Source organism: Rhodamnia argentea, chromosome 2 (assembly GCF_020921035.1).
Source record: "Rhodamnia argentea isolate NSW1041297 chromosome 2, ASM2092103v1, whole genome shotgun sequence".
Taxonomy (NCBI): domain Eukaryota; kingdom Viridiplantae; phylum Streptophyta; class Magnoliopsida; order Myrtales; family Myrtaceae; genus Rhodamnia; species Rhodamnia argentea.
Window position 1 is genome coordinate 5,545,628 of NC_063151.1, and position 25,142 is coordinate 5,570,769.

The following is a 25,142-nucleotide window of genomic DNA, read 5'->3' on the forward strand; positions in this document are numbered from 1 at the left end:
CGCGTTTCCGTCGGTCCGAAGACATCCATATTTCTCAGATTGAATCTTGTGCCCCGTGAAATCCCGGAAATTATAAATCCGAAAATGCAGAATTTCAGCTCAATCCCTTTGTCCGCTTTCGCACGAAGCCTTCCCACGCGAAAAAATCCTGCTTTTCGCCGTTTAAGGGGCCAGCAGCTTCTTCGTTGCTCCTGCATTCACAGCTAACGTTTTTGGGTCTCCCATTTTCTGATTAGATCCGCGGTCGGAATCGGAGTTACCCGGAAAGGAGCTATTCGTATTCGATTCAAATTTGAAATCTTGGGGCCTGGCTTTTTTTTTTTTAGACTCTTGGGTCCGAAGTAATTTTGCTGAAGCTCTTGTTGTCCGATCGTCGGTGCATCGGGAACTTTTGTCCCCCCTCATTTGTGAAATTTGATTCAATACTTTGTCCCCTTGCGGAGCGGAAATTCTTTGGTTTGTTAGTTCGATTGGAATGATATTGCAGTCTAACTGATTGGTGAATTTAGGCTCTCTAGGTTCTGTTGGGGGTTGATTCTGTATGCTTTCTTGCTTGAAGAATTTTTGGTCGCGTGATCAGTAGATACGAGAGTTTGGCGGGTTGGAGAGGCTGCAACGGGTGAAGATTGCATTGGAACTTGCGTATTGTGGGATGCAAGTATAAAGGTGCTGAGCGGTTTTAGCCATCAAGCAAATGAGAAGGACATCATATGTCGAAAGGAATAATTCAAGGGAAAATGGGTCCGAGGAAAATTGGAGTCTTCATCGTCTTGGTGGCTGTGCTTTGCTCTTCTGTGGTCTATTGCTCGAAAGAAAGGGAAAGGATGGGAGAAGAAGTGCCTCAAAGAGAAGGGTTAGATCCACTGTCTGGAGAAATAGATGAAGACTTGGTATGGAATTATATCTCTTGATTGCTGTCCATTGGTAGTTGCAATGTCTATCCGTTTCATAATCTTGATCCTTAGTCTCGAAGAAAATAATCATGTTCTTCTGGGTTTGGCAAGTTGCTTTAGCTATGGTAGTTAAGGTTCTATTATCACTAGCACCTTTTCTTCATTGTATGGTGGTTGTTTAGTTATAGGGTCATGACTTAAGCTGTCTCCAAGTCCAAACTAAGTTGGTTGATTTTCACTGTCAAATAACTGCGCTAAGCATTCATCACCCACTTGGTTTTGCATCTTTAAGAGTTTCGATGGCTCTCTTTACTTACTTGAGATTTGACTAGTACTCTGCCTCTTAGATTTCATAGTAATTCTGTGCTGTTATTTGGGGACAGGCAGCTCCAATCCCTTTCCTCAATTTGGAGCTACCTGTTTCCTACCTCGTTGAAACTGCTGCATCCTTGTGTTATGCTAGACGGAATGCAATAATTGTCCATTGGGGATTTGTTGGTCAAAACTGGTTACCATAAAATTTCAGGTGAATGTGCCTGGTATGCTACATACTTGGTAGACATTTTAAAGTAATGGGCATACATTATTCTCTTGTGGGAGGGATACTACCAGATTTTTATCCTTTGGCAAAATATCCTGCTGAGTTATGAGAATGTGTTGAAGTCCACTGGAAAAAAATAATGCTGCATGACATGTCGGATTTTAGTCTCAACTATCCTAGATGGATATTTCTAGTTCGTAGTGTAAAGGCTTTCTTTGAGGTTGAAAAAGTGAATCCTATGAAAACAGGCGGCACATGATGGCAGAAAATATGTTTGGTGTAGGTAGGCCTATATTGACTGCCTTCTGTTAGATCTTGATTTCCATTAACTTATGCTCTACCTTACAAATGGGCACTCAATTTTTTTGATATTAACATGGCAGGTGGAGCAATTATTGATCAATTGTAGGACTGACTTGATTCAGATGAAGGACGTCGTCAAAGCACTTGATGGATGTATACCACAGGAAGCATCCAGCAATAATAACGATTTCGTTTTAGAATGTAAATCATTTGCAAAAGAAAAGATACAGCAATATTTGGATATCCATCCCCGTGCAAAGCACAGGCTAGTAGAATGTTTAAGAAAGCATAGCTTTCTGTTCCCAGTTTCTGGAGAAGATGTTGGCTCCAAGAACTGGTACACCAAGTATATTGGTTCCTTGAGTTCTGAGCTTGGCTCTTCTAGAAGGTATTTGGCTAGCAAGTCTCTCCAGAGCATCACTTCAGCACCTGCCGCGTCACCTGAATCAGGATCTCCTGCCTCCAGTCCAGCACCGTCCCCTAGTACTCCTGAGCCTAGTGCATCGCCAAGTCCACCATTTTTTCCTCGCAGCTCTGATGCTTCAACCTCACCATCTCCAGCCAATGATAATTCATCAGCAAGTAAAGATTCTGGCTCAAGTGCGCCATCAAATAAGCGGAATAATAAAAAAACAGTTGTTCTTGCTGTTGTCGTCACAGCATCAGTCACACTTGTTCTTGTAGCACTTTTATTTTTATGCTATCAACGAGTATGCAGAGCTGGCTCTCGCGTGGGCCGAAATGACGAAAGGCCCCTCCTCAGCCTAAGCTTAAGTGACTACTCCATTGGTAACAGAAAATAACTGGATCTCGATAGCTTATTCTCCTGAATTGTTAGTTCACTCGTGATAATCACATTTCCTCTTAAAACTATGTTTCACAGGTTCTTATAGTCCTTACGCTTTTGGAAGTTCAATTAAGGAAGATAAGCCTGGTCAACAGACATACCATAACGAGAAGCCATCATCTTTAAGCAGCAACTACAACGTTGAATCCAGTGTGCGCAATAGCTTCACAGGCAAGACCTCTTCAGTAGAACTCAATGTCAATGCTGCAAATCTAAGTCCGAACTCCTTGCCACTGCCTCCATTGAAGCCGCCTCCTGGAAGGGCAGGTTCTACTGTTGGTTTTCTAAAGCCTCCTCCAGGCAGGGCAGATCCTCTTCCTCCAGAACCACCTGCTCCTCCTAAGCCTCCTGGAATGACAGGCCTTCCTCCTTCATCTGCTCTGCCACCGCCACCGCCACTGCCACCTCCAGCTCCTCCCACTGTAAGACCTTCAGCTGTGGGTGCAGGTCCTAAACCTCCTGGACCACCTCCTCCACCTCCTGGACTTCCAAGAGCCAAACCTGGTCCACCACCCCCACCACCTCCAAAGGGTGGTACAGCTCCACCACGGCCTCCTCAACCTCCTGGAGGTTTGAAAATACCTCGACCATCTCTTCCTGGTGCAAATACATCTGATGCGGGTGGATCAGAGCACGAAGATGCCCCAAAAGCCAAGTTGAAGCCATTTTTCTGGGATAAGGTCATGGCAAACCCTGAACAATCAATGGTTTGGCATCAGATTAAGTCGGGGTCATTTCAGTAAGTGCAGAATCTTGTGCCCGACTATGCCATCATGGTTTTTTTTATTAAGTACATATCGCTTATGAGCTGCTGACTATGTTTTCTCTCGTGGACAGGTTTAATGAGGAGATGATTGAATCTTTGTTTGGATATGCCCCAGCCGAGAAAAACAAAAATGAACTCAAGAAAGAGTCTTCTTCACAAGATCCTTCAAATCAGTATAAACAGATCATTGATCCTAAAAAAGCACAGAACTTATCCATTCTCTTGCGGGCGTTAAATGTAACGATTGAAGAAGTCTGTGATGCCCTCCATGAAGGTGAACATTCTCTTGCTAACTTTCAAAAGCTCATATGCCACTTTGCCATAGTCATCCTTGTAAATTATGTTTATCTTGGTGCACTAGTGATAAATGACGATACTCTTGGTAAGCGTAGAGTAAAGAATGGATTTGATCACCAGAAGTCTTAACGTTGTCAGTTTATCTCCTTTTGTTTCATTTCTGTTTAATCAACTTGTGAAACAATTGCCACAATTCTGTTTTGCCCTTGAGGACTAAAGTTGACGGTTGACATTCTCCTGATCTATCAGAAAAGCCTATGACAGCGCAATCCTTATTTTTCCTGTCAAATGCGGAATTGGTTACCTCAGAATGTCATCTTTGACTTGGAATGGGAGATTTATGTTTTCTTTTTTCCTTGTTCATGATTAGCTAAATTGCTTTGATCTCCTCCTTTACAGTCTCTTCAATTCTCAGTAGCTGTAAATGTTGATTTGCTGTCACGTTATTGAGATCCTGGTAATATTTCTGAGATGGTCGAAGCGATTCGAAGCTTCCAGTTCTATCATGTTTGTATGCCCTGAATTTGGTAAAGAAAAATGAATTAACAGTTATGCAAAGGTATCTTTTTTTGCTAACCTTTTGATTGATGTCTGCATCGGCATTTCTCAAAAAAGCTGAGCCACCATATTGGATAGCGATCCAATTTAATGATATGTTCAGGCAGACGTGTTACTTTTTCGGCATCATTTGACTAATGTCTTGTAGTTTATTTTGAGTGTTACGTTCACTTGCACTAAAATCATGTCCTAAACTCTCTTTGGACCAGGCAATGAGCTTCCAGTCGAGTTCCTTCAGAGTTTGTTGAAGATGGCTCCTACAACGGATGAAGAACTGAAGCTCAGATTATACAGTGGTGAACTCTCTCAACTTGGTCCTGCTGATCGGTTCCTGAAAGCTCTTGTTGACATTCCATTTGCTTTTAAACGTATGGAGGCGTTGCTTTTCATGAGTACTCTACAAGAGGAAGTTTCCATAGCTAAGGAGTCCTTTGCAACCTTAGAGGTACGTTAGTAGACGTCTGAATCTGACCTTTTCATCCAGTTTGCTGCAGTTCTCAAGGAAAGTAATACTCTTATCTAATAATAGATTTTCTGGGGTTAAAAATGCCAGTCTTTTTATGGGATTTGCACATTAGGTTCATTCTTTGTGCTCGTGCTAATGGATGGGTTTTTCCTAGGCATTCCTGTAGTTGATGTTATACTACCCGAAACCCATGGGTGGATAGTGACCCTGTTAAAAGAAAAATGCAATTCTTCATACGATGCTTTTGCTGTTTGACTCCTTTCGACAATACTGCTGCTAATCAGTTGGTGATTAACTACACTGTGACTAGATGTGATTATGTGCTATAGCAGGTGTTGCTGCTTCCATACATGAAAGCTCACTATTTTGGGAAATAGTCAGCCTCTTTTTCCAAATCATTGCTCAGTGTATAACAGCATGATGGAATGAATTGTATGTTGGGACTTCTATCACGCTCTTCTTTTTCCTTCTACTAGGTGTCACCTTAGGGTCATTCAATGTTAAACCCCAGTCAGTCAGCGCTAAACCCCGACCAGCCCATTGGATAAGCCTCTTGTTGGCTCTTTCTTGTCGTCAATTCGTAACAGTCTATCCTATTATCTTTAACTAAGAGTCCATCCGTGGTTCATGGTGCTATCACTCACCCTGTTTGATGTCGATCTGATGAACGGACAGCCATAGAACAAGGTAGTCAGATAGAGGTCCTTGTTCCTGGGGAGAACAAATTGAAGGAGAATTTCAGTAGTCTTTTCTCGGTCATTTCATGTACACTACCTCATTCATAGTTTACGAGAGAACTCCGGTTTGCACATGGACCACTTCAGCTGATGCCAATCTCCGACAGTAATTTGTGATGTGTCCTTAACCTTCTGCCTAATTATGCTTAGCTACTTAATGAGGTGTATATTTTCTTGAAAGGTTGCATGCAAGGAACTCCGGAACAGCCGATTATTTCTCAAGCTGCTTGAAGCTGTCCTGAAGACTGGCAATCGCATGAACACTGGAACATTTCGAGGTGGCGCGCAAGCATTTAAGCTGGACACACTTTTGAAATTATCAGACGTGAAAGGAACCGATGGCAAGACGACGCTGCTGCATTTTGTGGTTCAGGAGATCATAAGATCAGAAGGTGTAAGAGCTGCTCGTGCAGCTAGTGAAAGCCAAAGCTTCTCCAGTGTGAAATCAGATGATCTCCTTGAGGATGTCTCCCATGATTCAGAAGAGTATTACCGAGGCCTTGGTCTTCAGGTAGTTTCAGGCTTGAGTGGTGAACTTGAAAGCGTCAAAAAAGCAGCATGTATTGATGCAGACAGCTTGACAGGAGGCGTTGCCAAATTAGGGCATTCACTAATGAAGACCCGCAATTTCTTGAATTCAGAAGAGAAAGAAAGTGGATTTAACCAAACACTGAAAAGTTTCGTGCAGAATGCTGAAATTGATGTGACATGGTTGCTAGAGGAAGAGAAGAGGATAATGGCTCTGGTGAAAAGCGCAGGCGACTACTTTCACGGAAATGCCGGGAAGGATGAGGGTTTAAGACTTTTTGTTATAGTTAGGGATTTTCTGATCATGTTAGACAAGACTTGCAAGGAGGTGAGAGATGCGCCAAAGAGGCCAGCGAAAACACAGAGGAAAGAGGGTCCCACAGTGCGCTCTTTGTCAGATTCTCGTCAACCAGCTTCTCCTGATCTGCGCCAGCGACTTTTCCCTGCGATTGCTGAACGACGAGTAGATAGTTCTAGCTCCGATGATGAAATTTGATGGGGTTTCATTGGACTGAGGTACTCTTGTTCTTCTGGTTAAAGCTGATATTTTTGTTGCATGGCGAGGGAGGCATTTGTACTTTGTCTTCTTAAAATGCCTTGTCATGGCCTTTATTCAGGTGGTTGACACGGCGAAATTCAGCAGAAGAGACGCCAACCAATGCTGCTAGACGCTGCCTATTCTTTCAGGGAGGTTGTTTGGAGCTCAAGGCCATTGCACGCACACCCCCTTGAGGTGATTTGCATGGGCTCACAACCAGCTGATTGACATGGATCTCACCAATCACTTTCACCACTGACAATGGAGCTCACGAAAAGATCGATCTGGTGGAGTTGAATTTAAACTGCCCGACTTTTTCACCAAAGTACCGAAAGAAATGGTGCCTTCGTGCTCATATGCATTCTTTGTAGGAAATTGCTTTGTCGATAATCATGATTTGTAGATTAATAGCAGGATAGGAGTGGAATAATCCTATAGAATGAAGATGGGCATCAATTTTGTGACACGAATATCTTCACTTGCTTTTTTAACTTCTAAAATGTGAATGTTGCGATGCTATTTGATGCAATTTTCTCAACGCTGAACGATGCTCTGTGTAGATGTGTTTTGTCCTTCGTCCCGAGACTCCCCTCTGCAATGACCAGTGGAACGTGAAGGAACTTGACCAGGAGTTCATGACAAGCCATTAAATTCCGCTTCTACTCTCCCGATAACAATTAGTTCGTTTGTTCCAAATAAGCAAGAAAAATAGAGCTTCTCCTCAGGAGAATGCTTGAAACTACCCTCTGCAATGACCTGTGGAACGTGAAGGAACTTGACCAGGAGTTCAGGATAAGCCATTAAGTTCCGCTTTTTACTCCACCCATAACAACAATTAGTTCGCTTGTTCCAAAATAAGCAAGAAAAACAAAGCTTCTCCTCGGGAGAATGCTTGATCACTTGAGCACTCTGCTCAAGAAGAGGCTTTGTTCATTACTTCCCATGCGAGAGACGTCTGAAGGAAGTGTCGTAACATAGACAATCAAACGTAGCACCCCAAGAATTAAAAGGGTTTCTAATCAACGGTGAGAAAAACCCTCTTATCTAAGGATCCCTTCAAACTCTCCCTTAAAAGCGGGTGAATGAATGATTGTTACTGGACAATACAGGACCTGACAGTAGATGGTGAGTGGCAGTTACTAGCCAGGGACACATGTTAGATGGAGCTCTAGTTGGCCGTAGAAAACAAGCTGAAAATGGCATAAAATCCAGATTCAAGAACCGACAGAACTCAAATCCGGAGCATCGGCAGAGTCCCTAGATTCCCCATTCTACCTCACCCTTTATATATGGCTTCACTTTCCACAATTGGACACGCAGCAGCCAAACCTTACTTTGCTTAGCAAATTCATCCCAGTGACGGCCAAACAGTTCTCAGCACATTCGGTCACCAAATCCTCATGCATGCATAAAAGAGGAAGCAATGGAAAAGACAAAAACGAGACAAGGTTGCGAGGAACTTTGTTAAGTACCAGGAACACGTGCATCTCAAAAATCTCCAGAATTTCTTGTATTAAGAAACTAGAAGATGAACAAGTATTCACAATCTGTAAAAAAACCCCCTTAAGCACCAACACCCTAATCTAACCAACACAAATTCTACCAGACAAACTCACTCACTGACAAAGTTTAAAAAGCCTACAACAACCTAAATTGAAATAAGGGAGCAACCTAAGAACCCCTCCTTCTGACGGCCGTCTTCGAAGCTTTCGACTTTTGATCATTCATCATCAGCAGCGGCAGACTTCGAGGTCCCGGTCTTCTTCGGCAAGAGAAGGTTGTGGATGTTGGGCATGACGCCTCCGTTGGCGATCGTCACGTCCCCAAGAAGCTTGCTCAGCTCCTCGTCGTTCCTCACCGCGAGTTGAATGTGGCGCGGCACGATTCTAGTCTTCTTGTTGTCCCTCGCCGCATTCCCAGCTAATTCCAGAACCTACAGAGACCAAAACCACAAATCAAGTTCCTTTAGGCCATGAAATTGGACCCCAGATACAGCAATACCGGATTCACCAACAATCCCCAAAAACCTAACCGACTTGTCCCTGAATGATTTCCGAAATCAATTGAATGCTCAAACTAAAAAAGAACGCACGAAGGCCGAATCTAGAAATCAGCAAAGGCATACCTCAGCCGCGAGGTACTCGAGGACGGCGGCGAGGTAGACCGGAGCTCCGGCGCCGACGCGCTCAGCATACTTGCCGGCCTTGAGGAACCGAGCAATACGACCCACCGGGAACTGCAGCCCGGCCTTGCTGCTGCGAGACTGAGCTTTCTTCGCCGCTCCCGAACCTAGGGTTTTGCCTCTACCGGCCATGGCAACCGCAAATTGCACGACTGGATCGCGAAACTGCGAACACCGAAGTGGGAGTTGAACGACGGGGAGAGGTCGCTTCGAGGCAATATAACGTGGCTTGGCTGCGATCTCAGCCAGGCGAGGAATATATATATAGTGCGAGAGATTTGAAATTGGTCCAATGAGGGTGAAGTACGCGGATCGAGGGCGAAAACCGTTGGATCCCGAAGAATGGGACGGTGAGGATTCGATTTCAGGGGCCAGGGTCGTTTTCCGCGAGGAGGTCTTGACGGGCAGGGGTAGGCCGGTTCGGGTCGGGAATCAAAATGACGGAAATGGCCTCCGCTTTTCAGGTATTGAACTATTGATTACGTTACGTCTCTTGTGCCGATTACCTCAGACGCGCGAGAGTTGCCATGTCAGCATGAAATTAGCGTTCTCCGTGGAGAGAAATGACGTGGGCTACATTTAGACCGGTCTAAACGGTTAATCAAATGAAATTTTGGGTCAATATTACCATACAAGGCATGTGAAGTTTGTCCAATGGAGACAAAGTAAAAGAATTAAAGATAAATTGCTGATAATCTTAGAAGAGTCTTTAGGGTGTACTTTGTTTCACGACGTCATGGAGTCGACGGTGAGCCTTCGTATCGACGTCGCCGGCAACCGCTTCTCCATCCAAACCCGGTTCGACAATATGGATTGTTTGTTCTCTCTTTTCTTACTCGCGGTTATGCCTTATCTTCTCATTTACGACTCTCTAGCTCCTCCTCGCGATCATGGTCTCACGAGATCTAAGCTCTCGGCCATGGCCATAGCCGTTCGAGAGCTTTGACGTCTCGCATTGAAGATCAAGTGAATTGACTTAGCCGAGCCTCGACTCGGTGGCCATGGAGGTGACCGGCCTCACGCAACCACAACACTGAAGTAAAGGTTAATCATTTGGGCCCCAGATGATTTATGCATGCTCGTTCATGACTTATCCTAATCTTATAGTATAATTCATTGTACGTTATAGGGTTATACTAAAAAATAAAATTAGAAATGATTCTTTAAAAAGTTGCAGCAATTCTACTACATGAGAAAAATCAAATTAAGTAAAATGATCCAATAATAAAAGATAAAAAAAAATCAAAAGAAAAAAGGAAATAGTGAATGTGAAGTTATGCACAAATTTAATTTGAAAAGAAATCAGTTAAGGAAAATTCTACGACATGTTGATGTCATGGACCGATCGATCTAGCGTTTTCATATTCGTGCAGCCTTAAGAATTTCTTCTTAAATCAACCTTTCTCAGACACTTGCATTCACAAGGATCGTAGAGAGAAAAACTCTGAAGAGAGAAGTATAGATTGTATTAACATGTGAGATGATACAAATGAATACAGCTAATGATTTTTGTATTGCTTCCTCGTGAGCCTCCCTCATGCCAACTTCCTCCGATGGCTTAGATCGTCAAAAGTAGACATGTGAACCTTAGTAGCCAAATCATAAGCTCTACGACACACCGCTTCTTCAACAATATGCCATGAAGGTGGTACTGTAGGCACCGCACATTATACGAATGCGGGAATTCGGAGACAACGCTCCCGAAACGGGGATCCCGCCGCCCGATCGGTGGGCGGGGGTTTCGCTCATCGATGAGCGGATGACCGCCCTACTCGCCGGTGAGCGGGCGGGGGTTTGGGGGCAACGCCCCCGAAACAATAACGGGTTTGGGTTTGTGTTTAAGTTGGCCCGTTTATTGTGGGATAAAAGGGATTTTGGATAGGCTTAGGTTTTGGACCCATTTTTAGGTCATATATATTGTGTTCGTATGAGAAATCATTGTAACGAATTGTGCGGCTATAAATCTAAATCATATTGAAATCTTTTTGCATGACGTAATCTTATTCTAGGAAGAACCCGAGTAAACCGTGCGTCATCTATTTTTCTATTATCCGTGTGATTATTCGGATTCAGATTAAGATACAATCTATCAATCAAGGCCTCCAACCCAGACATAAACTCAAGCCTCAATTTATCCATTTATATTTGATCGAGTCGCTAGAGATCATTTTCATTATTAAAAGGTCGCACAAGGGTGAAATCTTCTCTATATGGAAATAGAGCTCGAATAGAGTCTTGAATCTCATTCTTGACAGCTATATCTCTTTAAGTACCTTGAACTGGCCTCAAAGAAAGTTCCAGTTAGTGATGTAATGTTATTCTCCTATTATCTTCCACTAAATTTAAATAGAAGTCTCTCATAAGCCAAACAAATACAGGAGAGAACTCTCCCAACCCAAAAGCATTACTCCCCCAAACACTTTCATACTAATACGGTTGGTCATCTGAATAAAAAGAGATAGTTGATCCAGTGCATCTTCATCAATCCCCCATCTGGTTGTAGAAGAAACTGCTACACAAGAGGACGGCCAGAGAAAATATTCATGTGTTGTATGTTCTCATTTGATCATAACCATCAATCCCTTCAATGTCCAAAAAAAATAAATAAATAAATAAGAGACCGTGGTCGGTTCCATCAAGCTCTTCTCTTCAACGGAGCGCTCCACAACAAGAGCCCCTTAGTGCATGGCTGGTGGGTTGATGCTACTTGGAATCCACTGCATAGGCTGGTTTAAAATTGTTATATTTATATTAGTTATGATATCCATAATATTTAAGCTTTTAGAATAGTTGGAATGATTCCACAATATCTCACATCCACGAAACTCTTACATATTGGATTTGAGCTCATGCACCTCGGCTTGGAACTCCCCCTTTCCAGCCTCAAGCCCTTGGACTCTGTCAAACAAGTCCTCAACCACGCCCCCTATGGTGATATTCAATTTCGCCACACGAGTCTCCACCTCATGCACCATATCCCTCGAACCCTCATGGTTCCTCTTTGCCTTGACGGTTGATTGCTCGGTGGCCCTTCCACATCATTCCTCAACGTCGATCTAGTGTTTCTTATGTCATGCGCCGATTCCCTTACCCATGTGGCCTTAGGAACTTCTTCTTAAAACAGTCTTTCTCACCTATTCACACTTACAAGGATCGTAGAGAGAGAAACTTTATAGAGAGAAGATCTGAATTGTATTAACTTGTGAAATGATACAAGTGAAGGGGAGATAACCCCTATATATGCAAAAACTCCATCAATTACAACACCTCCCCATCCACCAATTACATTACACCTCCCTAGCAACCAACCGCATTTACAAGAACTCTCTAGAATATAGTACATTTACAAGATTGGCTGTTCTAAAAATATTCTAGAGAATTCAATAGAGATGTTTGTTCTTTTCGGATGGTTCACGGTATTTCGAGCTTAAATACCTCCATGACATGGAGCCCCAATGACTAATAAATAGTACGCAGCTCAATTAAAACGAGTTAAAATATGGATATGAATTAAATTCATTTTTTGACCAAAAGAATTAAATTCATTTGGACTCACTTTTACATTTGGTTAAATTTTTATGACTCTTTTCAATTCACTCATAAAATTTGATTGAGCCATTTAAAACCCAACCTGGTAAGTAGAGTGGCAAAATGGGTGAGTAGACCCAACCTTCTTTGCCACCTCTAGTCATATTGTTAAACGCAAGCGACGAAATCCTCAAGCGAAGGAAAGAAAATTTGTCGATATTTTCTTGGCAATGAGGTGATCGAATCTAAAGAATTGCCCAAGCCGTCCATTTTAAAAGAAGCATGTATTTGATAATAGAGTCATAATCATCTTCACGTCTTATCAATTGAGTCAATCCAGCCCATTTTAGTCAATTGTGACCGGTGACGGTACTTGGTAATAAAAGAAAAGAAAATAAATAAAGAAAATTTAAAAAAATTGTCCAAGCTAGTGTCGCCTGTCCTACGTGGCACTATTGGTGTCTATGTCGATGATTTCGAGCTAAAATTGATCGGATGAGCTCAATTGACAAAATGTGAAGATGATTATAACTCAGTTAGCAAAATTGAAAGGTTTATAATCGAATTAAGAACTTTTTAGATGATTTTCTCCTCTTGATCAAATCTAGTTCTCAATTGACCCATCAACAGATCGAACACAAGATCGTGCCTAAAGTATCTTATCCCAATTCGCTTGCTAATCGGGCAAATCTCCCCGAAATAAACATCTGTGTGTTTGTAGTTCAAATCTTGATAGGCTTGAATGGGCTCAACCGGCTATTAAGACCAGTGATCACCTCTAGTTCTTACGTAAAAAGCATGTCCTGCTGCGAGCTATCAAATTTGGCGAGTTGGACATGTCTTAGGACGCATTTTGTTTAGTCCATTTAGACAAGATGAGGTACATCACTTGACCAACGTAAAACAACTCAACTCGGTGGTCAACTCTACGGTGGGCCTTGGGTTTGCATCTAAGTAGCTCGGTCATATTTACGGTCGGCCCATTTGGATCGCGGGCCTTCAGCTTACAACCCCTATTACCAAGCAAAGGTCTGCTTCTATGAAAAACGGCAATGACACTAATTACAAAACATAGCCAGAATTATTCGAGAGAAAAATGATTTGCAAAATGACACGTCATATTTCTCGTGGGTTCTCGAATATGACCGGCTTGTTTAAACGTCCTGTTTTCTATCGAGGGCGAGCTTCGACTTCGCCGGCTTCGTCTCTCTCGAAGCTGACGACCGACGAGACGTAAAGAATTACACACAAGAGGCCATGAACAAAGCATAGAGCCCCGCCGATCGACAGGAAATGGGGATGCGAGAACCTGCACGATTCTTGCAATTTGGAGTTCTCTAACATGCCGAAGACCAGCATCGGGAATCCAACGGCGGCGATGATCCTGTCGGTTTGGCAACAGTACTTAGAGCTTGATTACAGAGCTCGAAAGTAAAAGTCAACTCAGGCCCAAAAATAAAAGACTGTATAATCTCGTAGGGAGATCTTTAAAGATCTTTGGCCTTAACAAAAAAAGAAAGAGGAAAAAGCAAAAAAAATTATTTAAAAAAAATCAAAAAATATTAAAATTTTATTTGAAATGGTTCACGTTAGTATCAGTCGGCCAAATGAACTGAATTGACATAATTGCGAAATTTTTAGGAGTCAGTTGACCGAAAAAAAAAGTTTAGGACTGAATTAGCACAATTCCGATACGTTTAGGATATTTTGGTAATTTTCCCCCATATATGTGTGAAAGGAAGTGATACTTTGTTTTCCATACGAAAATCATAGCTATGATGGCCAAAAAATAAAAATCTAAGCTAGACGAGATAGGTCGCTTTCGATATAAAAATTGTCAAATTAGTCAAGTTAAGTCCTTTGGTCCTAACAAAAAAAGAAAGAAAGAAAAATAAAAAAATTATTTAAAAATAAAAAATCGAAAAAATATTAAAATTTTATTTAAAATGGTCCACATTAGTGTCAGTCGGTCAAATGGACTGAATTGATATAATTGCAAAATTTTAGTACTCGATTGATAGGAAAAAAAAAGTTTAGGATTGAATTGGCATAATTCCGATACGTTTAGGATATTTTGGTAATTTTCCCCCACATATGTGTGAAAGGAACTGATACTTTGTTTTCGATACGAAAATCATAGCCATGAAGGCCAAAAAATAAAAATCTAAGCTAGACGAGGTAGGTCGCTTTCGATATAAATGAAAGAAAATATAGGAGATATAATTCAATTCTCGAGTTCTCCGGAAACAATTTCGGCACAGAGTGTTGAACCTTTTATAACTTTTCGAAATTGTCTTGAATCAAATCGAGCCATAGGAACCATTAGATTCAAGTTCGAGCCGGTTCGGTTCAGCTCGGCCTCGAACTGGTTTCGGGTTACCCTCGACAGCCGTGCAATGAAAAAATCGTTGGCTGGACCTCAAGGATTAAGCAATTCAAAGCGTTGAATGGTAAATTTCGAGTAGAGCCAACATATCGAGAGCTCAACCAAGTGCGCTGGTCAGAACCTCAACCTATACACTGGGGACGAAGTAGCAAAGACAAGAAAGGTCAAAGAAGGAACGTGGGAGTTTGATTCGGACGTACCAGGAGGCGATGAGGCAAGCGAACCAGAGCTGCGTGTTGGAGGTGGACTTCTCGAGCTCGTCCATGGAGCAAATGCAGATGCACCCTCCGAGCAAGTTCGAGGCGACGTGGGCGAGAGCGAGAAGCACCGTCGCCGCCAGCGCAAGCTCGAACGCGTGGCTCCTCAGCTCTTTGCACGCCAAACTCTTACTGCTCTTTTGCACCTGCTTTTTCATCACACGATCTTAGTCGAACTGGGGACGCCAAAAACGCACCCACATACAGTAAAGAGGAAGTGAGTGTATCTGTACCGTACCTTGTTCTTGGCAGCTTCTGCTTCAATAGCAAGAACTCCAGCGAGTATGTCCATGGCGACGACCAAGAGGCAAACAAATGCTCTCACATTGGCCATCTCCTTGCTGCTCCAAATCAAGAAAATGAGTTTCTTGAAGAAGATGAAGAAGAAGAAGAAGAAGAAGAAGGAAAGGGAGCTACAGTGGGACCTTTCAGAGGGACTTATGCCGGCGAGTTTCACGTGAGGAGACACTGTGAGCAGAGGTTGGCGAAATGGTCTAAAGCTCATATATTAACACATATTAAATAGTGCGGGTCATAAACGGGTTGCATTTAATTTTAAGAACAAGCTTAAGTGGATCATAATTGAATTACTTAATAACTTAATAGGTTTTAAATGGATTTTAAATGAGTAATAAATGAATTATCTAACTATCTTAAGTGAGTCATCAATAATTTTTTTATTCTTTATTTTTTATTTTTTTTACTTTTTATTTTATTTTATTTTTTCATTTACAAGATCCGGTAGGGTCTCCGGCAGATCGTTGCCTGCTGCCAGTCGCGGGTTGTCGATCGATCACCGGTCGTTCATTGACCGGTCACCACCGTAGGTTGTAGAAGAAAAAAAAAATAGAATAAAATTATGAAAATACAAAAAGAATCAATTTAAAAAAAATTACGAAAAAAATATCCATTATGTTTGTATTGCGTGGGAGGGTTTTATCAATATAATTTTTCTAAAAATCATAAGAAACATTTTTCCTAAATTGTGTTAAATATAGAAGTGTTTTAGCAATATGGATTGATCGGGTATGGGTCGAGAAATTTACACTAGGCATAAATGGATTATAGACAATTTAAAGGGTTGATTTGGATCGAATTATTTATAATCCGACGTGACTCAAATCTGACACATCCATTTGACAGATCTAACGACGAATCGAAGTAACAACAAAAGGGTAAAGTCACGAATCTCGATCATGACCGGCCCTCTCTTGTCTGGTTTATTTCTTCTTCTTTTTTCCCTTTTTCCGGAATGACCTCGTATGGCGATGGACTCAGGAGATCAACTTTTTGTCCAAACAAATCTGTGTTCAGTGCAATCATGTCCATCGTCTTCCCCGCCGAATCAGACTCTTTTCGTGGGATTTACAGTGTTCTCGGTTTTGCTTTTTCTCACATGCAAAAAGTCACTCATTCCCTTTCCCGTTCATATACAATGTATACACGAGATTTGTTAAAGTTCGTACATTTTGAAAGACTTTTAGGTACTGCATGTCGAGGAAAAGTCGAAACAAGAGCTTTCTTTTAAGTGATCTTTGAACCTGTTTTTTTTTTTTTTTCACTTTCTTCCTTTTGATGATGCTATTGGATTCTTCACGTTGCTTTTTTGTTTGTTTGTTTGTTTGTTCATCTTTTACAGTGACTGAACTTTTCTGGGTTGAGCATCATTGCTTTCCAGACTCTGTATGGGATGATCTGCTCTCTCAACATGAACGAACAACAAACCAATGATCAGTCCCAAGCATTAGCTCAACCAGAAAGGTGCAATTTTCTTGACCCAACAGTGAGACAGCACGGTAAATTTTCAACCGCAGGCTGTGGCGAGTAGTCCAGCCAGATCGAAGCGAATGCTTAAATTAGATTGCAGCAAAGTCCTTGTTTGGTTTACAGCATCTTTCACCCCAAATGACCTCGGGGCCGTGTCCATCACCTCACGGGTGAACTAACCAAACGCACATGCACAGAGCAGCTTGCTCGCTGTCATGGAGATTGTTCGAGCTAAGATCCCACAGATCATCTCTACAAGTTTTGGAGTAACTGCATAAAAAGTCTTAAACTTATTGCAATTGTGTCAATTCAATCCTAAACCTTTTTTCGGTTCAATTTATTTATTTTTATTATTTATTTATTTCTTTCTTTGTTTTTTCCCTTCCTCCGTCTTCCTGACCGGCTAAAGGTGAGGGCTAGCGGAAGCACGCTTGCCAGAGGCCGGCGAGGTCGACGCTGCCGGCCCTCGTCTCTGGCCGGTCCTCGAGGTTGGGCGACCGGCTAAAGGAAAAAGAAAGAAGGAAAGCAAAAAAAAAAGAAAAGAAAATATAAACATAAAGTTCGTAAAATATTAAATATTATTAAAAAACATCCACGTTAACCCCGTCTGCGTCACGTGGGATGGCCAACATTCACATTCGCAATTCCGGCCAAAATTGGCGGGATGAACTAAATTGGTATAAATAGAAAAGATTTAGGACTCAATTTGCAAAAAAAAAAAATGATTTATGTCTAAATTGATACAATTATAATAAGTTTAGTATTTTTTTCTTGATAATTTTTCCCAAAAATTCTATATCCATGTTTTCACCACCAATCAGCCACACCTTTTGCTTTTATCATCAGTGCTGAATAACGATGAGGCCTCTGGTTTTGCCTTAAAGCCTTAAAGCCTCGGAACCATCCACCATATAAGACAACGCATTGAGTAAATGAGCTGGAAGTGGCCGTACGGGCAAGGTCCGGTAGGCGTGGAATTGCTGGGAGATCTTGCTGCTACATGGCCTACTACTGCTCGAGCCTCAAGTGCCCATTAATTTTTGGGCCTTGCCCAGTTCATCAAGGCCTGTTGGGCCTACCATGCCCAAAAATAGGGGAACGAAATGAGTTGATGGCCCCTCGTTCATGATTGCCTGATCTTTTCTTTTACTTCTCTTCTGACTTTTTAAAAGCTTTTAGAGTTTAAAGTCAAGACTTTTATTTTTAATGTGGAATACCATGAACCCTTGAAAAAAAAAAAAAATACGTTGACAGCTGGGATGGACTTTTGGTTTTGGGATTGAACTCAGGCTCGGAACTTCACTAAAAGCAAGGGAAAGAAGTGACATCATATATAAAGAAAAGGACTCGAATGTAAGCTCTCCTCTGGAATTGTTTTCGGGTTTGGTGGAATTGGATCAAGAGTACCCCTTACAATTGAATTAGGAACTGCCGCTAGAAAGGGAACTAAATCCGATCCCGCTTGACTTTCTTTGCCTAGGAAATCCGGGATGAATACCCGTTCGTAGAGTGATAGTAGCTGTGAAAGTCTACGGTGTGATTGAATCAGTAATCACTCCTACCCTTGTTCATGTTCAAGATTTTCTAACTATTCAATCATCCCTTGCTCGCGTAAGCGGTCTCACTGCTTTCCTAATTTGATTGGTGATGGGGGACTTCTGGCATTGGAGACATGCCTCTCATTGGTTCAACAACCCAAGTTCGTTTCCAACCAACATTTTAAATCATCCCCAATCATTTCCAGTTAAAAAGTAATTTTTTGTTTTTGTTTCTGTTTCAGACTACCCGAATGGCACAATTCCAATCTTTTTAGGACGTAGCGCTTTCGTACCTTATCTTATCTTATTCTTATGATGATTGTCTATGACGTTTTAAGTTCTCCAAAACCATAGGATATATTGAATCCTAGATGTTGTGATCTCTTACGAGTGCTTGACTAATCTGTATTGAGGAGCATAATTTTGAGAGGGATTAAGAGCAATGCTTACTTAGCTATAAATCTTAGTTATTAGAGAAATAAAATAGGCCACATGGCTTTCTAGGCCTTTTAAAGTGGTGAGGACACTGCAGTTTGACAACATCACTTGGGCAACTCCATGTTACTCAATTATAATCATTTCATAGCTATGATTTCGACACACTAACTTATGAAATGCTCCTTTCACTCACACAGTTCACCCCTATTGCTGCCACTCACATAATTTTTAAATCTCCAATGACAACAGTTTAATACTATCAAGTGTAAATTAGGGGGAAAACAAGCTCCCAAAATTGCTGAAAGCTATGGCTCTATTTGTTTCACGAAAAATGGATATTTAAAAAATATGTTTTCGAAAATGATTGTTTGTATTGTTTGGAATAATTGCCCAAAAAAAGTTCTTCATTATCGACAATAATTTATGTCTAAATATTTTTGTAAATAATGAATTTTTTTTTTCTTTTATTGATTTTGTGAGCAATATAATTGATATTTTTAAGAAAATATGTGTCGAATAATTCATCTTTCACGAAGTAAACGGAGCATCGGTGATAAAAGCAATCATACAGCACGCTCGCATCCAACCAATTCCAATGTTAGTGCTTTCCTTTGTACTTTCGCCATCATACATAAGAAAAGCAGCAATTGGGATGACTAAACTGTCCTTTCATAGATGTGAAGCATAAAGAGAGAGAACTTGATTCCTTCTTTGAAGTTTGAAGTTCATGAATGTGATGTCCTCGCGCTCTACACACCACCAGTTTAATTTCCACTTTTCGTACAGTTATGAATGTAGACAGTAGAGCAGGGAGTCCAAATATGAATCCGTCAATATATTCAGTAGGACCCAACTAGCTAAAAAATACAAATTGATATATCATGAGTCAACTTTGATAATCGATTGCTTTATACCATTTCAATTCTCCAGCGTAGAAATTCTCTAATACGAGTCACACATGCATCTCCCTTAAATTAGATACGAACCATCTCTTTCTCTCTTTCGTAATCAAGTTTCGGAAGGACAAAAAAGGCGATGGAATTCGATACGAATGGCTCTTGAACGTGACTCCAACTATTTTTTAGGATAACATATATGACATGTGATGGCGAAGAAGCTAGAGTCCAAAATATTCCCAACTGTTTTCTTTTTCACGCGCGTATCATTATGGCATGCTTCTCATCAAATTGGGTCATGAGATCTTGGATGGACACTGACGTTCCTACATTTTCGTGATGTACAATTAATATGTCAAATGGCAAAACGGCACAAACTTTCCCTCGTGAAGAAAAATAAGAACTTAAAAAAATAATAATTTTCAATTCAGTTTGACAAGATAAGTTTAAATATTGTCGAATATGAACAACATAAATGAAATTTTATAAATTTTGGAGGATTTTAATAATCGTGTTATGATTATCTTAATTAATTTTAAGTGACGGGAAACAAGTTTTGCGATATTACTTGAACATTTATTTGGGAAAGAACTTTTCCTTTGTGTCATTGGCTCTATCGGAGTTGTCATCACGTTAATGTCAATGCAGTGTCATTCGCGCGGTATTAATTCTTAAAATGTTCATTGCAGACTTGTTTTTTACATGAATTTGGGAAACATAGCATATATTTTTCTATCTTTTCATCAAGAGGGATCTACAAATTGTAGTATTTCTGATGAGAACGAAAATGAAATCTAAGGCACATGCTTATCGTTACCCTTTTTGACCATACAAGTCACATATGCTCGGACACGTGTACGCTAGTCATTGGTGGATGAACTTTTTAAGGAACAGTCCAATCCATGTGTCGAATTTTAAATGATAGAAGAGGTGCATCCTTTCATTTAATATTGTCTTGAGTGGGATGTTCTAAGTCTTAATGCTAGGTCACGTGCTTCGAATGGACGATTCTAACAAAGATAAACATGAGCCTTACAATACGGCCCTGCTAGAAGATAGGACAACCTTATCATCCGACCCAAAAGTACGACGATCACAATGGTCCCCGTCATGTGAAAAGGAAAAAAAGTGTAGAAAAAGAGGGCAAGTACTATCGCCTAGAGAGTGCGACCGCCACTTATTTTAAGGACGATGACCGCCACGATGATATCGAGATGTCAAATTTGGGACGACAACTATATGAGACAATGGTCTCTTGCAATTCCGTTCATGACCCATGATTTGTTCTCTCTTTTTTTTCTTCTCTTGTACTTACTTATTTTTTGAATTTTATTATAGAAAGACGTGAGATCAATAGTCATATCAGTGTCTTTAAATGACGATGATAATGAAAGGACTCAATAGCACAAGTAATATGTTAAATAGACTTGGTGATGCATATCGCGAGCGAATTTGAGGACTTAATTGAATAAACGACAAATTAGATGCCAAAAATGGAATTCATCCCAAGTTTTCATCTACCTGACAAATGCCCCCGACTTAACGATCGTTCTTCTCTCCGTTACCCTTAAAATCCCCGTCAAAACATCCGTCAACCCTCTCGTCTTCTATATAATCTGATGAATCTTCAAAGCACTTACTCTTCAGAAGAAATGAAATTCTCGATACCCTGACAACAGCATAGGACGAAGTCCCATATACACTCATCGTCGTCGCTCGACGGTCTCTCCATAACATCAAGAACACCAAAATCTTCGGCTTCTCTATGCGGAGCTCCCGGTAATCATTCTTGCTCAACCTGTGCTTCCATGTGCGAGCTCATCATCCTCGTACCTGGGTTGGCTCGTATCACCTGTCTTTGCCTGGTCGTTCTGTAATCTCAGGAGGAGAAAAGCCGAGTCGAAATTGGTCTGCTTTTCTTGTTTCGCTTGATTCTTCTTCTTCTTCTTTGCGGGTTGCTTCTGGGGTTGAGCTATTTTGGTGGGATGAAGGGTTGTCTTTCCTTTACCAGCAAGAGGTCACAGGAACGCAAGTGGAGAGACTAAAAATTTAGTCTTTTTTTTTTTTATATATACCCTGCTCTTTCGAATATCTCTTCTTGATGGACAATAAGTACTTACTTCTGTTGTTGGTCGGATTATTACTATTTGATAATTCTATTAGACATGCTGTTTTGTGGAATTGAGGCTTCTTCATGTGTTATGACCAGTAACTTGTTCTCTTTAGTTATAGCAGCTCCTCTGTAATTAATTTTGATGTTAAAACCATGCTCTGAAAAGCTTATCGGGACTAAGTGGCCCCAAAAGTTTCGGGTCCTTCAGTATAGGATGTGCTGATGTGAAGTCCTTGTGTTTGATTCAAGAATTGATGAGTTCCACAACTTGCAATTTTTGATTGGCAATTTCATAGAATATCATCTCTGTAAAAGGTCTCTATGAGGTAAATTGCTTGTCTGTTGAATCGTTGGCGCTTATATTTCCTATGCTCTTGTATATTCTTAATGTCAATGATAGCATCGTTTTTTTTTTTTTTTTTCTGGTTTATTACCAATTGAAGTTGTTAGAAGAAGGGAAATTTTCTAGAATCATCTGTTCATCAGTGACAAAGCTGTCAGTTGTCTACATACTATTAATGTGATGATAACCAAGTGTTGATGTGTTTGGTCTGATGCAGTTATTATACATCTTATGTCTCTGCCTCTCCTACCTTTTACGTATCTGTGCACAGATGTGCTGTTTTTGGTCCATTTGGTCTAGCCCAGGTTGGATCCCTCTCTTTCCATGCTTATTTTTATCACTTGAATTATGAGCTGTTTCCTGGATCAATTGCAGGCCGGTGCCTTTGCATATGGAGTTTGTCCCAGCAAAGTAATTCCAGATATGTGGCCGACACCCTCTTTGCAAGCTCCATATTCCATACCTCTCTTGTTCGTGACAAGTAATTGATTATGACCAAATGGCCACCCGATGATAAACTCACAGGATGGAATTGCACCAGCTATTTGGATATGGTCTGACTGATGCTGGCTTATGGTGCTCATCCTCTTACCCTACAATTACATCAATACCTAACAGGTCATTAAATTCCTTGAAATTTGATAGTGGAAGTTCTCCTTGTTTGCCCTTCTCAAGTCCACTTGAAAGTGAGACCCTACCTCCACCGAGAGACAATCGAGAGCAGCAGAGCTCTGCTGAAAATCTTTCTATAAGTAGCGCCTCTTGTAAGTACACCCTTGAAACCAACAGCAATCTCGTTTGTTCATCAAAATCCGACTTTTGCATTAACCCTCTTTCAAACCATCTTATGTCATACTCTGATTTGACGTCATTGTCTGGGAGTTTGAACGGTAGCCCACAGATGAAATTTGCTACAAAGGAATTAGAGGCTACTTTTGACGATGTAGTAACATCGCCATATGTTTCATATTGGAAGGATAGCATTCCACTTCTGCAGGGTCAAAAACCTAACAAGCGGAGCCAACAGTGCTATAGATCGAGGTCTAGTCAGCCTCAAGCATCTGTTGCTTTGAGACATAAGGAATTTAATGAAAATACTCTGTTGGAGAAATGGCACAAAGCAATTGATGAATCATTGGTACGCGGTGTCTCAGAAGACAAGATAAGGCACTTGCTGATTGAGTGTGCAAAAGCCTTGTCAGAGAACAATACAGATGAATTCGATAAGTTGGCCAAGAAGGCTTGGACTGCAGTGTCAACATGTGGAGGGCACGTTCAGCGTCTAGGTGCGTACATGGTAGAAGGGCTCGTGGCAAGGAGGAAATCTTTAGGAACTCAGGTCTCCCGTGTCCTTAAATGTAAAGAGCCGCAAAGTGAAGACTCGCTCACCTACATGCATGTTTTGTATGAAATCTGCCCTTACTTGAAGTTCGGTTACATGGCAGCTAATGGAGCTATTGCAGAAGCTTGCAGAAACGAGGACTGCATCCACATAATAGACTTTCGAATTGCTCAGGGAACTCAATGGGTCACTCTGCTTCAGGCACTCGCGGCGAGGCCCGGTGGGGCCCCACATGTACGGATTACGGGGATTGACGACCCTATATCAAGATATGCTCGTCGTATCGGATTGGAGGAAGTGGAGAGGATGTTGGCTGGAATATCTGAGCAATTCCGGATTCCTGTGGAGTTCAATGGACTTAGTGTGTTTTCCCCTGATGTTACTAGAGACATGCTCGATATAAGGCCAGGGGAGGCTTTGGCCGTGAACTTTCCACTGCAGCTCCACCGCACCCCAGATGAGAGCGTCGACATGAACAACCCAAGGGACGGGCTTTTGAGGATGGTGAAGTCTCTTTCGCCCAAAGTGATCACTTTAATCGAGCAAGAATCAAATACAAACACAAGCCCATTCTTCACGAGGTTCGTCGAAACTCTAGATTACTACTCGGCAATGTTCGAGTCCATAGACGTGGCACTGCCAAGGGACGGAAATAATCTGATTAACACAGTGCCGCATTGCCTGGCGAGGGATATCATCGACATCATTGCACGCGAGGGAAAGGAAAGGGTGGGGCGCCACGAACTGTTCGGCAAGTGGAGGTCGAGGTTGCGAATGGCCGGGTTTGGTCAATACCCATTGAGCGCTTATGTGAGTTCAGTGATTAGGAGCTTGTTAAGGCGTTACTCGGAAAATTTCACAGTGGAAGAGAAGGAAGGAGCCATGTTGTTAGGTTGGAAGCAGAGGAGCTTGATATCTGTTTCTGCTTGGCACTGATACAATAAAGTTTGATGTCTGTAACTTGACTTTTCGAGCTGACTGATCTTCGAAGCTGCCTCGTATGTGCACCGACGGAGTGGCGGGAGCTATTCTGAGCGAGCGATACCGCGATTGGAATTAAGATATGCTGTATTCAAAATGAACGCTTGAACATTCAGGCCATATCTTGAGCTCCATATTTATAGAAGTTTTAGCCGGTGGCGGGGTCATGCCCTGTCACTGCTTGGTAATTGCATGTGTGGTCCAAGTCCTAGAAAATGAGTACAGCCACACTGCGTGGGAAGTGCCTGTTAGTTTAATTGCTAGTGGTGTTTAATTACTTGTCTATGGGATTTAAAGGCTTTTTATATCCTTACATGTGTCGAGCGTGCTTTGTGATTACCACTTTGATCAAACGACATACTTGATTAGTTTCGGAATCAAGGCTTTTTGCGGCACGGGCGTGCTAATGGCGGCCTAAACAATTTGGGGGTGAGATTAAAATGTCCAAGCGCCGAGTATAATAAACCGATTTAGTATGCTAATCGTATCACCTCGAGCATCATCACAAGAGAATTCAGCTAATAAAGTCTATAAAAGGATAGTCGATAGGAGAAAATATTCAGTGGTTTGTGAGTACCACGTACTAGCTAAGGTCATGAGCATTTTTTTGGATGGATCCACTTACAATTTGACACATGTATTAAATAACAAAAGAGCGGCCCTATTTTCATCCTTTATACAGCTAAATCCACCCAATTTTCACACAAGAAGAAATTTAACATTTATAATTTAATTACCATTTGAAGTGGTGGCTCAAACTTAGGAAAAATTACCAACAAATTCTATACCTTTTGTAATTGTGCTAATTTTTTCTATCCGACCAACTTTGGCCGGGCAGCACCGACGTGGCAATTTTTAATATTTTCTTTATTTTTAATTTATTCCTTTTTTTTTTTT

General features: G+C 41.3%; 4 protein-coding genes across 6 annotated transcripts; 2 read left to right on the top strand and 2 right to left on the bottom strand.

Moving 5' to 3' along the window:
* The first annotated feature begins 60 nt into the window (after positions 1-60).
* LOC115749971 (formin-like protein 5) lies at positions 61-7,019 on the top strand. Of its 2 annotated transcripts, none has more exons than XM_030687026.2 (7): positions 61-890; positions 1,818-2,526; positions 2,621-3,323; positions 3,422-3,624; positions 4,415-4,650; positions 5,590-6,452; positions 6,554-7,019. In XM_030687026.2, the coding sequence occupies exons 1-6, from the start codon at positions 711-713 to the stop codon at positions 6,430-6,432; spliced, it is 2,874 nt and encodes a 957-aa protein (XP_030542886.1). In that variant the 5' UTR covers positions 61-710; the 3' UTR covers positions 6,433-6,452; positions 6,554-7,019. The 2 variants fall into 2 exon arrangements, with proteins under 2 accessions (XP_030542886.1, XP_030542887.1); XM_030687027.2 differs by having other exon boundaries at positions 5,590-6,447; positions 6,551-7,019.
* Positions 7,020-7,956: 937 nt separating this feature from the next.
* On the bottom strand, positions 7,957-8,887 carry LOC115750012 (probable histone H2A.1). The gene is made up of 2 exons (XM_030687100.2): positions 8,600-8,887; positions 7,957-8,407 (listed from the first exon to the last, which is right to left on the bottom strand). The coding sequence occupies exons 1-2, from the start codon at positions 8,786-8,788 to the stop codon at positions 8,195-8,197; spliced, it is 402 nt and encodes a 133-aa protein (XP_030542960.1). The 5' UTR covers positions 8,789-8,887; the 3' UTR covers positions 7,957-8,194.
* A 4,398-nt stretch (positions 8,888-13,285) lies between these two features.
* LOC115749940 (protein DESIGUAL 3-like) lies at positions 13,286-15,291 on the bottom strand. The gene is made up of 4 exons (XM_030686990.2): positions 15,245-15,291; positions 15,066-15,164; positions 14,771-14,973; positions 13,286-13,568 (listed from the first exon to the last, which is right to left on the bottom strand). Exons 2-4 carry the CDS (start codon positions 15,159-15,161, stop codon positions 13,355-13,357), a joined length of 513 nt encoding a protein of 170 aa, XP_030542850.1. The 5' UTR covers positions 15,162-15,164; positions 15,245-15,291; the 3' UTR covers positions 13,286-13,354.
* A 5,806-nt stretch (positions 15,292-21,097) lies between these two features.
* On the top strand, positions 21,098-24,576 carry LOC115749938 (scarecrow-like protein 21). Of its 2 annotated transcripts, none has more exons than XM_030686987.2 (2): positions 21,098-21,245; positions 22,298-24,576. In XM_030686987.2, exon 2 carries the CDS (start codon positions 22,449-22,451, stop codon positions 24,198-24,200), a length of 1,752 nt encoding a protein of 583 aa, XP_030542847.1. In that variant the 5' UTR covers positions 21,098-21,245; positions 22,298-22,448; the 3' UTR covers positions 24,201-24,576. The 2 variants fall into 2 exon arrangements, with proteins under 2 accessions (XP_030542847.1, XP_048130270.1); XM_048274313.1 differs by lacking the exon at positions 21,098-21,245 and adding an exon at positions 21,272-21,374.
* Positions 24,577-25,142: the final 566 nt, after the last annotated feature.

Coding starts and splice junctions, on each gene's coding strand:
- LOC115749971 (XM_030687026.2), top strand. CDS start 711: ATGTCGAAAGGAATAATTCAAGGGAAAATGGGTCCGAGGAAAATTGGA. Junction 891..1,817: donor GAGAAATAGATGAAGACTTG/GTATGGAATTAT, acceptor TTAACATGGCAG/GTGGAGCAATTATTGATCAA. Junction 4,651..5,589: donor AGTCCTTTGCAACCTTAGAG/GTACGTTAGTAG, acceptor TTTTCTTGAAAG/GTTGCATGCAAGGAACTCCG.
- LOC115750012 (XM_030687100.2), bottom strand. CDS start 8,788: ATGGCCGGTAGAGGCAAAACCCTAGGTTCGGGAGCGGCGAAGAAAGCT. Junction 8,408..8,599: donor TCGAGTACCTCGCGGCTGAG/GTATGCCTTTGC, acceptor TGGTCTCTGTAG/GTTCTGGAATTAGCTGGGAA.
- LOC115749940 (XM_030686990.2), bottom strand. CDS start 15,161: ATGGCCAATGTGAGAGCATTTGTTTGCCTCTTGGTCGTCGCCATGGAC. Junction 14,974..15,065: donor CAGAAGCTGCCAAGAACAAG/GTACGGTACAGA, acceptor ATGAAAAAGCAG/GTGCAAAAGAGCAGTAAGAG. Junction 13,569..14,770: donor GCTTGCCTCATCGCCTCCTG/GTACGTCCGAAT, acceptor CCAAACCGACAG/GATCATCGCCGCCGTTGGAT.
- LOC115749938 (XM_030686987.2), top strand. CDS start 22,449: ATGGAATTGCACCAGCTATTTGGATATGGTCTGACTGATGCTGGCTTA.